General features: G+C 42.3%; 1 protein-coding gene across 3 annotated transcripts in view; it reads right to left on the bottom strand.

Annotated features, from left to right (window-relative positions):
* Nucleotides 1-14,505, bottom strand: part of neurl1.L (neuralized E3 ubiquitin protein ligase 1 L homeolog) — a 162,456-nt gene that overhangs the window by 54,005 nt on the left and 93,946 nt on the right. Inside the window, exon 1 of one of the 3 annotated variants that reach the window (XM_018225226.2) lies at nucleotides 11,163-11,375. The exons of 1 other annotated variant lie outside the window; for it this stretch is intronic. In XM_018225226.2, the coding sequence (XP_018080715.1) occupies nucleotides 11,163-11,196 (34 nt within the window). In that variant the 5' untranslated portion in view covers nucleotides 11,197-11,375. Of the gene's footprint in view, nucleotides 1-11,091; nucleotides 11,376-14,505 lie in introns of those variants that run through there. One more of the 3 variants, XM_041568670.1, reaches the window with a different exon arrangement.

Here is a 14,505-nt window from a genome sequence, read left to right on the forward strand (position 1 = left end):
TTTTTGTTCAATCCTATCTGTTCATGTATGGCCGTCTTTACACATTCCTGAGATTCACCCAGATGCCATTAGTTAAGGGTCACATGATACAGTAAAAGATATTGCCGATGCTGCCCGCTAACTTAGCCACTCCATGCATGATGCCAGAATGATGCCCCTGACCAATATCTAATCAATGCTCAGTCTATTACAAGTCTGTAAGGGACATCTTTGTTAGGTTGGAAAACTGGGCTGCAAACTGGAAAAAGTGGTTCAATGTTGATAAATGCAAAGTTATGCACTTTGACAAAAAAAAATATAAATGCAAATTATACACTAAATGGCAGTGTGTTGGGAGTTTCCTTTACTGAGAAGGATCCTGTTTTTTTTTGTAGATAACAAGTTAAAAAAGGGCATTAACTCAAGGGATGAAAACATAATTATTCCTCTTTATAGGTCCCTGGTGAGGCCTCATCTGGAGAATGCAGTGCAGTTTTGGACTCCAGTCCTTAAGAGGGATATAAATGAGCTGGAGAGAGTGCAGAGACTAAGTGCAACTAAATTGGTTAGAGGGACGGAAGACTTAAAGGAGAAGGAAAGGTGAAAACGAAGTAAGCCTTATCAGAAAGGTCCATCTAAATATACCAGTAAACCCCCAAAGTAATGTTGCTCTGAGTCCCCTGTCAAAAGAAACACAGCATTTCTTTCCTTCAATTGTGTACTCATGGGCTTCTGTATCAGACTTCCTGCCTTCAGTGTAAACCTCATTGCCCTGGGCAAGAGCATGCTCAGTTTGCTCCTCTCCCCCCACCCCTCCCTTCTCTACTGTAATCTGAGCCCAGAGCAGGGAGAGACTCAGGCAGGAAGTGATGTCACACCACATTAATACTGCAGCTCCTATTCTAAACAAACAGAGTTTCTAGAGTTTTTTACTCAGGTATGGTAAAACATTCTACAGAATAAATATAGCATTCTAGCTTGCACTATTGCAGCTAATCTACTGGCAATAAAATGCCTCCGTAGCTTTCCTTCTCCTTTAAATTATGAGGGTAGACTGTCAAGGTTGGGGTTGTTTTCTCTGGAAAAAAGGCGCTTGCGAGGGGACATGATTACACTTTACAAGTACATTATAGGACATTATAGACAAATAGCAGGGGACCTTTTTACCCATAAAGTGGATCACCGTACCAGAGGCCACCCCTTCAGACTAGAAGAAAAGAACTTTCATTTGAAGCAACGTAGGTGGTTATTCACAGTCAGGACAGTGAGGTTGTGGAATGCACTGCCAGGTGATGTTGTGATGCTGATTCAGTTAATGACTATAAGAATGGCTTGGATGATTTTTTGGACAGACATAATATCAAAGGCTATTGAGATACTAAACTCTATAGTTACTATAGATATGGGTATATAGAATTTATGTGAAGGTATGGAGGGGTGTGTGTATGGATGCTGGGTTTTTATTTGGAGGGGTTGAACTTGATGGACTTTGTTTTTTTCAACCCGATTTAACTATGTAACTAACTATGTAACTATCCAATTGTTGGTCTGACGGGCAAAGTTGACCAGAGTTTTAGATGCAGTGTTGGAGTGAGGTAGTAGTAAAAGTTGTGTGTGCTTCAACCACCTTAATCTTGTAAATTGGGTGGAAAGTCATCTAGAATCCCTTGCCATATATAGCCATGCAAGAAAAAAATAATTGAATTATGTGTGTGAAGGGGGTGGGTTCTGGTGTGGTACACTCCCACCCAGGTGGGGTTAAATAGTTTGTACATTGTATCACCAGACAGGCTTGAGAAAGGACGAGAGTAAGCCTGAAACTTTGCCTGGTTGTCTGACCTAATAAAATAATTTTTTTCTCTTTTGCAACAAAGAGGTGTTTGATTCTGGACATGGCACTGCCTATGTGAACTCTGTATATTCAGAGGTTATTTGCATGAGGTTCCTAGGGGTGCCAGGCTCCCACGCACTGGTGGCTTTAGCTCCTGATTAAATTGACCCTAGGACATGTGTCTGAGAAAGGTGCTATAAATTATATTGGCTCAGTATAAATAAAGGGATTACAATAATACCAGTCTCTCCCAACATCATCACAAAGACACACGCCTGCCCACGTAATAGCAGGTGAGCGCCATCCAAGACAAAGTATTTGTTTATCCATTTACCAACTGCCTACAGGTCCAATTATTGGGAGGAAAACTGAATACAATGCCTATTCCATGGTTTGACCCTAGGGTGGCAATATATTACATGTGTATTGGTTGCTGAAGGCTGTAACAGTGCAGTGCTAATGCACCCGGGATACAATACACATACTAAAATATTCATCAGCCGTTACTGGATATTATTCTAGGCAGGCTCCATTCTGTAAATGACAATAAGCCACAGTAAAAACCTTTAGCAATTTGTCATAAACTGATATCTACATGGCATAGTGACATCATCAGTAATAGATCTGGATAATTTTATTCAAAAAACATTAATTTTGTTTTTCTCTTTTGACCTTTGGAATGTTGTGTTTAATGCTACTGTAAAAATAATGTCAGCCTATTCCTCCAAGGCAGCACAATTGTATCAGATGTTAAATTAAAATATCCTTCAGATAGCATCTTAATATTTTGTTATATACAGTGATCTCGGCTTGGATTGTAAACTGCCTTGTTGTCCCTAGCAACTGAGGAGTGCTCATATTATTTTTAATTTATAATATTTCTAGATATCTAGTGAGATCCTTTCCAAGTCCCCCAGCTTCAAAAATACATAAAGGGAAATAAAGGAACAGACCAAGGAGAGACTTAGAACTGCACTATTACTAAGTAGTAATGAGGAGACCGAGTCACTGCCCTTGGTTGGTGGCAATAAGTTATGGTACTGAGGTATTAGAGGGATTGATTCAATAAGTGTTTCTTTCTTCCTTCTCAGCCTGTTTTCCCAAAGTCACTCTCTTCTGACTTCTCTTCTTCTGGTTACCTTGTATCTATTGTCTCATCTTTGGTCTTACCATGCTATTTCTCCTTCAGCTTCTCTTCCCTACTTGTGTTATTATTACTCCCCATATCATTTCTTCTTCACTCATATATGTCCTTCGTCAGTTTCTTTCTAAGACTACCTTTGCTCTTGCTCCAAATATCCCCAAACTGTGGAGCTGCACCAGCACCAGTTTAAGAGGTGGCTCAGCCTGGAGGCCAGTTAGGTGAGATTTAAGGAGACACTTTAATTGCTCTCCTAGATACACCAAAAGCTCATCTTGAAAATCTGTTAGGGTGAGATTTGGAGTAAAAATCTATTTGCTGTCCAAGATATTCTTGTATCTGAATCTGAATGACTGAAAAACAGAAGTTTTGTATATAGGTAACCATGATATGACTAAAGGTTGGACTTTCAAGGGGTGTTTGAACTTAAAAAGTCTGGCAACCCCTATTGTATTCACTTGGATGTACAGTAACTGAGCATTGCTAAGGGGCTGATTCACTAAGGGTCGAATATCGAGGGTTAATTAACCCTCGATATTCGACTGGGAATTGAAATCCTTCGACTTCGAATATCGAAGTTGAAGGATTTAGCGCAAATACTGCGATCGTACGATCAAAGGATTATTCCTTCGATCGAACGATAAAATCCTTCGAACCGAACGATTCGAAGGATTTTAATCCAACGATCGAAGGAATATCCTTCGATCAAAAAAACTTAGGAAAGCCTATGGGGACCTTCCCCATAGGCTAACATTGACTTCGGTAGCTTTTAGCTGCCGAAGTAGGGGGTCAAAGTTTTTTTAAAGAGACAGTACTTTGACTATCGAATGGTCGAATAGTCGAACGATTTTTAGTTCGAATCCTTCGATTCCAAGTCGTAGTTGTATGGTCGAAGTAGCCCATTCGATGGTCGAAGTAGCCCAAAAAAAACTTCGAAATTCGAAGTTTTTTAACTTCGAATCCTTCACTCGAAGTTAGTGAATCGGCCCCTTAGTGTTCCTAACCAACGACATATAATTAAATAGCAGGGATGTTCTTCTCCTAGCAGTTTCAGGGAAGGCTAGAGGGAACTAGCTTAATGTTATGGTGGACACACATTGTTAGATGCAGTTGCCAAGCCTTAAGGGCCTAATATATATGGCTTGCTCCATCATCTAAGGACAACACTGCCCAAGTACACAAATCAGCAAATTCTCCATGAGTGTCTTGACTTTGTAGCTGATTGGATTGCTGCGTGTATCTTTGTTATATATCCTATTGTATCATTGTTACATATCCTAATCTGCCATTCAGTTTGCTACCAGCTGAGCATCACCCGCAAAAGAAAATTTTCAGGAAAATGTCATAATAAATAAGTGTAAACAACCAAGCGGATTTGATCGGAGTTTCTAGCAGAAAATGTTGAGATAAAAAATGGACTTTGAAAAATAACCCCTAAATGTTTTACACAGAACAGTGAGCATTTCAGCTGTAAAAGGCTGAAGATTAAGTAGTATGTAGCCAGCTTAAGTAGTCGGGAGGAAGCCAGAGACATGATGAGCACTTATTTCCAAGGAAACATCATTTTTGAGTCTTCGTTTAATGAGGCACAAGAATGGGGATAGCACTTCCCTATGGACTGACCTTGGTATATTCCCAACATCATTAGTGCACAATGGGGGCTGTTTTCAGTCCATTGTGTGTAAATTTAAACACACATACTGTATCTCCTATTAAACTGGAGTTGTACATGAGTAAAAGGGCTATAGGCTAGGAATGGCATATTCTGTGCAGCTCTGCTATTGCTTGTCAACAGGCCAAGGTATCTAGATTATAATAAAGTGTTATGAGCATTCAGCGATAAACTGTACATTAGCATGGCAAGCTTGGAAGAATGACTTTAGCATTGGCAATAACAGTTCTTCCTCCCCTAGATTATATTCTTCCCACTGTGCATCATTCGATCCTCAACAAGAGCCCCTTTACACCTGCCGCTGGGTTCTTTGACTCTATTGTTGCACCTCCTTGTAGTTGCGCAATGAGCACCGAGATGCAGTAATTAACAGCAGGCCCTCTGAATAGAAAGGAGTAGATATAATCTGTGATTTTTATCAGCTGCTCTGGCTCACACAACAAACGATGCTGCTATCACCCTTGCACATTTATTAAAAAGGAACAAGGCTTTCTTCATATTACCTGTCAGCTGGCAACACAGATATCACATTGTTATCAGATGGTGATATATATTAGAGGTGATATAAAATGGGCAGACAAAAGAAAGCAAATAATCAGGAGGACATATTTGCCTTTCTCGAAGCATTGTCTGTATCTAAACCATTCCATGAATTACCTAGTCAGAGGCAGAATGCATTTGGAATCCATTAGATTAAATTGTGGATAATGCCACAATGAATTCAGGTGGCTGTGTTAAAGGGGTGGTTCACCTTTAAAAAAGTTTACTCAAAGGCGAACAACCCCTTTAAGGGGCAGGTAAAGCACTGTTATCACTTAATAAAAACTAAATAAATAAACATAGATAAATAAAACATATCCTTGGCATTAGTCTTGGTGTACATTTTCATCATTGCACCAGGTCTATCCATAGTAGGAATCCCCCCGTTTAAACCTTCAGGGTGTTTTGAAGACCTGATACTTTTAAATGTGGCCACGTTTGGTCAAGGTTATTAGAAGAGTTTAGTCATTTGAAACCAAACTAATTGATCACCCCATCACAAACAAGCAGTTTGGGCAAATAGAACACCCGGCTAACCATTGAACCCCATCACTGCATTATGGGTGTCATCTACAGTAATGGAACTGAAATGGCTGACATCTTAGCAAAGCAAACTATATTATTTGGAAATTTATGTACGTCACAAAACTGTAAAATGGCCATTAGCCAAATACTTTGTCATCTCAGGCAAGCTTCAGATTTTTCCTTGCTGAAAAAGAATATCTATTTATCTTATTCCATTTCTCATAATCCTCTTTATCTTTTCCCAAAGCTCCCCTGTCAAACTTAGTTAGGTGTGGGACTCCTCTTACTAGATCCTATTTTGCAAGTATAGCCTAGAAGGCAAAGACATTAGTTGTGTGTTAGCTTGAGCTGGGAGTAAAGGTGGCCATAGATGTAACAATTACAAGAAAGATTGTTCGTTTCAATACACACGTGTAGAGCTGAATCGTCAGATATACAGATAGAAACAATAGAATTCTACCTGTATCTGACGATGGTGACTTCAAAGGCACCCGATCAAAATTTTCCGTCCAGCCCGATAGACGAGCTGACCGATATCCAAGTCTTCTGCCGATATCGGTCGGCTCTTTTTCCACCATACACGCACCGAATATCGCACGAAAATTCGTTTCGTACGATATTATCTGTGTGTCTATGGCCACCTTTACACTTTAACAACAGTCTAGCGACCGCATGTTGGGCGGCACAGATACAAAGCATTTACAGTTGCCATCTTGCCCTGCAATCTCCTTACTTACCTTACTATCTTTTCACTACTCCATTCACTCCAACTGCTGTGAGTGACCTTGGCCTCTCACCCTTTACATGAAGTAATAAAACGAAATGTCACTTCGATTTCACCAGGTCTAGTAACATAGTAAGTTAGGTTGAAAAAAGACACATGTCCATCAAGTTCAACTTTTTTACTTTTTTTTTAACCTGCCTAACTGCTAATTGATCCAGAGGAAGGCAAAAAGCCCCATTTGAAGCCTCTCCAATTTGCCTCAGAGGGGAAAAAAATCTTTCCTGACTCCAAAATGGCAATCGGACCAAAAGTCCATGGATCAACTTGTACTATGAGCTATCTCCCATAACCCTGTATTCCCTCACTTGCTAAACACCATCCAACCCCTTCTTAAAGCTAAATCTAATGTATCAACCTGTACAACTGATTCAGGGAGACAATTCCACATCTTCACAGCTCTCACTGGCAGAAAAACTTGCCAGGTATGAAAGAACAAAATAGTAACTAGGGATGCACCGAATCCAGGATTCAGTTTGGGATTTGGACAGGATTCTTACTTTTTCAACAGGATTCTGATTTGGCCGAATCCTTCTGCCCGGCCGAACCGAATCCTAATTTGCATATGCAAATTATGGGTGGAGAGGAAAATCATGCAAATTTTTGGCACAAAACAATGAAGCTAAAAAAAATTCCCCTTCCCATTCCTAATTTGCATATGTAAATTAGGTATTGTTTCTGTATTCGGCCGAATCTTTCGCGAAGGATTCAGGGGTTCGGCCAAATCCAAAATAGTGCATTTGGTGCATTCCTTCTAGTAACCCATAGCAACCAATTAGCAGGCATCATTTACCTTTGAGTGCTATTAAACCAGTTGAAAATGTTGCAACCTTGCCCCTTCTGCAGGCAGCGGGCAGGTGGAAGGATTTTCCTTTTTTTGCTAATAGCTTCTAATGTTGGCAAAAAAGAAGGAGCAATGGAAAACACACTTCCCAGCTTGCTAAAAGCAGCACGTGGAATGTGATATACACAGGCACCATTTATAAGAATCAAAGGACATTTCTGCATAAACATTTACGGTTACTACAACGTGCCCTGTCATGTGAGAGTAATATGGTTCTTATCTAGAGCGTGGCTTTGCTAGCACCCATAGAAATAAGGTCCAGAACCCAGAGCTGGTTATATTAGGAGCTGTCCTTTTCCCTATCTACATTAATACTGTGTCGGTAATTCAGCCAGCACAAAGCCCTTGAGGACATTTGCACATTTTAATTATTAGTCCCTCCACGTACACACACCCAGGGTCCCCCTCTCCCTGTGCCTTCTTCCCACATGAGATATGCATGTGATGGGTGCACTCCAGCCAAAGGCCCTGCTTCTCAATCTGATGGCACTGTATACAAATCACAGTGAATTATTAGAGTGTGTGAGAAGACAGGGACTGTTGCTGCCGCCGTGGCTGGGGAGTAAGCTATTACGGCTGCTTGGGATTTTTATATGTTCTGCCCCAGAAAGGGGATAATTGTTCACATCAATTTAATGTTATTGTTCGGATGGTGTTTGCAGCAGCGAATATCACTAGCAGATGGTGAAGGCAAAGCCAGACCATGGCAGAAGAACTTGCCGGGTATGAAAGAACAGGAATAAAAAAACGGGATGGTTAGTAGACAATAGAGCAGCCTTGGGCAATCAGCACTGATGGCAATGTCTCGGCTACAGGGACTCAATGAAAGACTTATATTCAGCTGTAAGGGGATGCTGGGACATGTAGTCTGACCACAATGCAGCACATTAGGTATCAATGTCTTCATTAGTCTTCCTGTAATATTTGTACAGGGGGGGATTACATTACGTGAATATCCAGAGATTATCCGGTGTAGTTTAGGAGATTATGCAACAGTCATTGCGGCTATGGATTTATGGCTGAACATGAAGGCAGGGAATAGAAGGCAGGGAAGATGCAGACGGTCGGGCTATCAGTGCTAGTAACCGGAACTGACTGCTGCAGTGTTCTGCAGTCTTCTGACCCTGGTCACTCCTGTGACATCATTCTTCTTCACTGGTCTCTCCTGTGACATCATGCAGCTAATATGCCTGGCCATGTTTAGAAATTAAGCTTTAATGATACGGCACTGAGGACTTTACTGAAATTGATTAAACATTCAGGTCAGCCCTTACCCCCTTAGATCCTACAGTCTAAAGCCCCTAGATCAAGAGAAAAGTCAGAAGTCATGTATCTTAGCTGTATGTCACTGGGACCGGAGAGGAAATCAAAACATCCCCCCTATTTCAGTCAGTTATGAACATCCCTTAGGCATGTGATCACGAGGCAAGGGTCGGCATCTTGCTTGAACTACATATTCCATGGAAAAAACTCACGGCCACCAGCAAAACTAATGCATGTGACAAAAAACATAGCATATTGTCATTTCAGGTAAGGCACTTGTCTAAAATTAATAAAATAATAAATATAAAAATAATAAAAGCCTGATTGTCTTTGGAAATGTGAAGACAAGTCGGCTGGGTAATATCCAACGCCTTTGGGCCCAAATGTAGTCTTTTGGTTTTCATATGACACTTGTTAAAAATAAGGTACAAAAATAGCCTTACGCATTTTGTGCACAGATGCACTTAATCATAGGCTATGTTTTTGTTTGCTTTACTTTGGTATGGATTACCCGCTCAAGCTTTAGGTCCAGGGCATGTGCACCCAGACCCCACATTTCCACCGGTGAGCCCGTTTGGGTCTATAGATTGCCTTTAATAACTTGCTAGTTTTACTTATAGAAGTTGAGCTGGTACTTTTTAACCTGGAATGCCACATTTCCCCACAGCAGTAGAAACTCTTCATATTTAGTCAGTAACCCCTCTTCAAGGGTCTGAACAGGGCTACCATCAACAATCATGGGGCCCTAGACTACTTTAGTTGGCTGCACCCACCCCCTCAGGTACCCGGGTTATAAGTACCCAGGTGGGCAATGGTGCACCATAGAGCAATTCCACTCATGGTTATCTCCTCTCTCTCTCTCTCTCTCTCTCTCTATATATATTTGACTGTGAATTGACTACATATTCCAGCATTCTCAAGGATGTGTCTAGACTTCTAACGCTGTTGCTGAAGAACAACTCCCATGATCATTGACAGAGATGGACCAGGGCAGGAAGGCTTTTGTCCACAAATGAGTAGGGGGTAGGAAATGAATACTCAATCAATAAAGCCACTTTGGATACACAGCTGTATCATATGCTTGCTAATTATCCCCCAAAATTAGCTATGACCCTTCTGCGTCTGCACTGTAATTTTTAATTGCCCCATGTTGGTGTTACTCCCTCGCCCACAGTCCGGATACATACTGGCCAATAAAGTGGCTTATGGTATGGGACTTGTGCCTGTAGTTTTCATGGGACAGGGTCCAAATAAATACTGAAAGTCCTGCATATTGTGTATGTACTATACACATAAAAGGATAGTAGTCTGCCCCCCCCCACCATCTTGAATGGTATTAACCCCACAGGGATTCATGTAGAATTTATGCAAAACACCTATATAGTAGTACATAACCCTTGAGTACACCCCTCTAGAAACAGTGTCTGTCTTTCTTTTTACTGTCAACATAACATTTTTAAAAGGAACCTATTGGGGGGGGGTTAACTCTCTGACAGCTCAGTTTAGAAGGTACACGAGCTTGGCTACTTGCTTCTTGCCAGTTATAACAACATAAAACCTACATCCGACATCCTTTATATTTATACTGTATATCAGAGACTCATGGGTCAGCACATTGCATCATGTAAAGTAGCAAGAGATATATTCACTACCCAGATGGCTTTCCATCTCCTAGGAAACAGGGTAAGAAAGCATTCTGCACACTTAATACCCTAGGATGAGGCAATGCATGCTGCAGGCTGTACTTGTTTTTATGAAGCCTTGCAGTTTGCATATAAATTAAGGGCTGATAAAGCAAACAGGCTGTGTGTTTGGTTTTAGAAAGAAAAGGATGTAGCAACTCTAAGTAGAACTAAAAAAGGAGAACTATTGGCATCAACTATGGCAATTAATCTGCACCAGAATTGTTACTCTCTGCCTTTATGTATTACTTTAAGAGACTGACCTTCCACATCTTATGGAACTGAAACAGCAGATCAGTGACTGTAATTCCCTGCAATAACCTGTATGTCTCCCAAAGGGTTACATGTAATTTCCCCCTGATACCCCGCGGCGCATGCCTCTGCCAGGGGCACGTACAGTCTAAACGTACAAGACAGCAGGATGGATAGGAAAAACCCTAATTCTGTTCTGTAACTTCAAACGGGCATCAGATCAATCGATTATTTAAAGCCCATCCATCCAAAATAAGCAACCACTGAGGGGGCTGGGGTGGGAGAGAAGCAATATTGATTTTCTGGTGGGAAAAAAAAACATTTTCATGGGTTTACAAGAAAAATAAAATAAAATAAAGGCTACATTGTAGATATCAGCATCAGGACTATAGGGGCATTACACTGGCAGTTAAATCACAGCATCAGGACTATTAAAGTGACAATATGACGAGACTCAGCAGCGGCAGCAGCACAGTGTGATGTGCCTCCCATTCATTAACACACACACACGACAAGCCACAGCACAAGCAATTGCATCCTGTGAAAGCAATGTAACATAGCAGAGTAGGGATCCATCTTACCTGCAGAAGCCATGATTTATTTACAAGCAGACATGAGCCTAGTAAGAGAATAGTGCTGGCTAGCTCCTTACCATACAGAGTGTGCCTGGTGATCTGTCCTCCCATAGTAGAACAGAAGGTGGATCCCCGTTCCCTGGCTGCCTCACATCACTCTGGCGCAGGGATCCACATGGACAGACTCCTTGCACATCTACTACACACTCACTCACTGACACACACACAACAGCTAAGTGATTCCTAATAATACACATACAAACAATGGCACAGGAGCTACTCCAGGCAGCTGCCACCCACTCCTGGGCCCTCCCTCTCAATGGAGCAATGTCATGTTTATTTACATAAAGGGAGGAGATTGCCTCCACCTTCCTGAAATAGCTGAGGAGAACGCGCAGCCCTGTGATCATCCATTAGATGTGCTTGTCGTTGTCATTCTCCCAACACAATGTTGTGCGTTGGGCACAAAGAGCCGTCTATATACAGTAGACAATTAACCACTTCAGTCCCTCAGCCCGTGCGGTCAGACGCATGGAAACAGGCGACCGTCACCCGCAAGATTTACCTTTCATTTTGCAGGTGGATTTATCAAAATGTGAAATTAGAGTTTACCACAGAAAAATTTAGCCACTTTCTATTCATTCGTATAGGATTATTAGAATTGTATTTTCAATGGGTGAGCTCATCATTTGATAAATAAGTTTCTAAATATCCCATTGGAATAAAAAGTGTCGGACTGGGGGGGGTCTTTGTTCACCGGGGCTGCTGCCTCAGGACCCTCCTCTGGCACCGGCTCCGTGTTTTTGCTGCGACCGGGTCGAAGAAGGGAGGTCGCGTCAGGAAGAAGAAGCGCAGGTTGTGGATCTGGGCCGTCGGGGCCCACAAGAACCGAAGGCCCACCAGTTTTTTTCCCGGTGTCCTGCCGACACTGTCCGACCCTGGGGCTGCCACATCAGGGGCCCTCACCCCCTCCAGTAGTGTTCATTGAGGGGGCGGGCCCTGGTGCGTGTCGCGCAGCCGGGCACCGCCCCCCTCTGTACCGCTGCATTAGCCCGCATTTCTCAGTGGCGCACGGACTGCCGGGGGGCCCTGAGGGGGTGCGGATCACTGTGTCAATCATCGGGAAGTTTTCCAAAATACTGGGCTGTCCGGGTCAAAACCGGACAGGTGGCAACCCTATCTTTATCCCCCCCCATGGTCCCCCTGCCCTAGCCACAAATCCCTCCTCCATCCCACGCGGCTGCAATTGAGGCAGAGGGAAGGTCAGGAAAGCAGCGTCTCTGATGGCATGGGCAGCGGTCTGGGCTGCTGGGGCCCATGAGGGATGGGGCCAACCAGGTATTTTTCCCAGGGTCCCACTGACCCAGGACCCTGGGTGAGTTTTTCTGTGGTGAGCTCTAATTTTACACTATCATGAATCTGAAGCCAGGAGGCCAAATTATAATTATTTTAGAGGTTTTTTTTAAAATTATGATTAAACTCTCTTTCTCTAAAATCATGAAAGCTTTGTAATTTATTAAAAGATCCAAAAAATTTTTTTAAAACAATTCACTGAAAAATACAAAAACCCCTAAAAATGCACGCTTTTTGCACAACTACTAGTGAAAAAACCCCTGAAAAAATATAAAAGTCTGAACGGCTAAAAAAGGTCCAGTAGGATCAGCGCAGCTCCCATTGACTTCTATAGAACCTCGACTGCTTTTACATGGCAAACCACACGCGAGCCACTCGCTCGTTTGGGGTGCCCGGCCAACTTGGCCCAGCACTGTCCACATCTAAATCAGCTCCATATGTCTGCACCAGGCAGAGACAGAGACAATGACTATAAGGGTAGAACTACAAGGGCGATTTCCATGCGTTTTCGGCAGATCCGTCGCAAATCCGTCTGTCGCGTCAAGTTGGATGCGAATGAAAATAAGGTAAGAAATACAAATGTCGGATCCTGCGACACCATCCGACATTGCTGTTGCTTACCGTATTTTCCATCACATTGACTTGACGCCTGCGTTTTGGCGCACCGCGTCGGATCTGCCGAAAACGCAATGAAATCGCCCATGTAGTTCTTCCCTAACTCATCACAATTGCGCTCTCTCTGCATTAAAAGAGCAAATGTCCTTTTAAGTACAGGTAAGGGACCTGTTATCCAGAATGTTCGGGACCTGGGGTTTTCCGGATAATGGATCTTTCCATAATTTGGATCTTCATACCTTAAGTCTACTAGAAAATCATGTAAACATTAAATAAATGCAAGAGGCTGGTTTTGCTTCCAATAAGGATTAATTATATCTTAGTTGGGATCAAGTACCAAGTACTGTTTTATTACTACAGAGAAAAATGAAACCATTTTTAAAAAATTTGGATTATTTGGATAAATGGGAGCCATTCTGTAATTCAGAGAATTCTGAATTAAGTTAATGGATCCCATACCTGTATATGGAAATTTGGCTCTTAAAGTTACCAGGAGCAGGTTCAAGGCAGTGCAAGCAGGGGCGTAACTACAGAGGAAGCAGACCCTGCAGGGGGGCCCATGAGTTATAAGGGGCCCCATGAGGCCCTAATTAATGAGAAATTTCAACACTAATTGGAAAAACAGGACAACCTCTCGATATAGTGGGGCCCTAAAATGTATTTGCTGTTTGGCCCAACACGTCTAGTTACCCGACTGGGCGTAACTATAGAGGAAGCAGACCCTGCGGCTGCAGGGGGGGCCAGGACGTATAGGGGCCCCATGAGGTCCTAATTTATTTATAATTTCAATAAATATTGGTAAAACTGGTCAACCTGGGGGCCTGAAAAATAATCTGCTGTGGGGCCCAGTCATTTCTAGTTACACCACAGAGTGCAAGAAAACTTTTAGGGCTACTCCAAAGCTTATATATTTATAACTTGTTGCTTATATACTTGTGGAAACATGATGGGAGGAAAATCGCCAGTTACACCCCCAGTAAGAAAGTTTTCTTTTCTGCTTTCTGGACAGGAGTAATATTTTGCACAGTTGGGGTGCTGCCAGAAAAGAATTGCCCGGCACAAATATTTAAAAGAGCCTGTCCCTGGAAATTAGGCACAACTGGCAACTCTGTAACCAGGGAGATGTTCTTCAGAGCACAAACATCATTTTATTTCTCCAAAACAAAGACGGATGGAACACATGAAATGTTTATATGTAAACAGGCAGTTTGGATGGGCAGTTTGCTTCTCTGACGCCCAAATGCTTTGTGTTTGTGTTTGTAAGGGAAAAAATGTTACCAGGTGTTGTACACAATTCTAACGGGCACAAGGGCATGTTTTTACACTAACAAAGAAATATGTGCCAGAGTTCAGTTAAGTTCCCATAGCATGCTGTTCATTGGCCAATGGCTCATATACCATACCTCCCAACTGTCCCTTTTTTGGAGGGACAGTCCCTCTTTTGACAGCTCA

The sequence above is a fragment of the Xenopus laevis genome, chromosome 7L (genome assembly GCF_017654675.1).
Source record: "Xenopus laevis strain J_2021 chromosome 7L, Xenopus_laevis_v10.1, whole genome shotgun sequence".
Lineage (NCBI taxonomy): Eukaryota > Metazoa > Chordata > Amphibia > Anura > Pipidae > Xenopus > Xenopus laevis.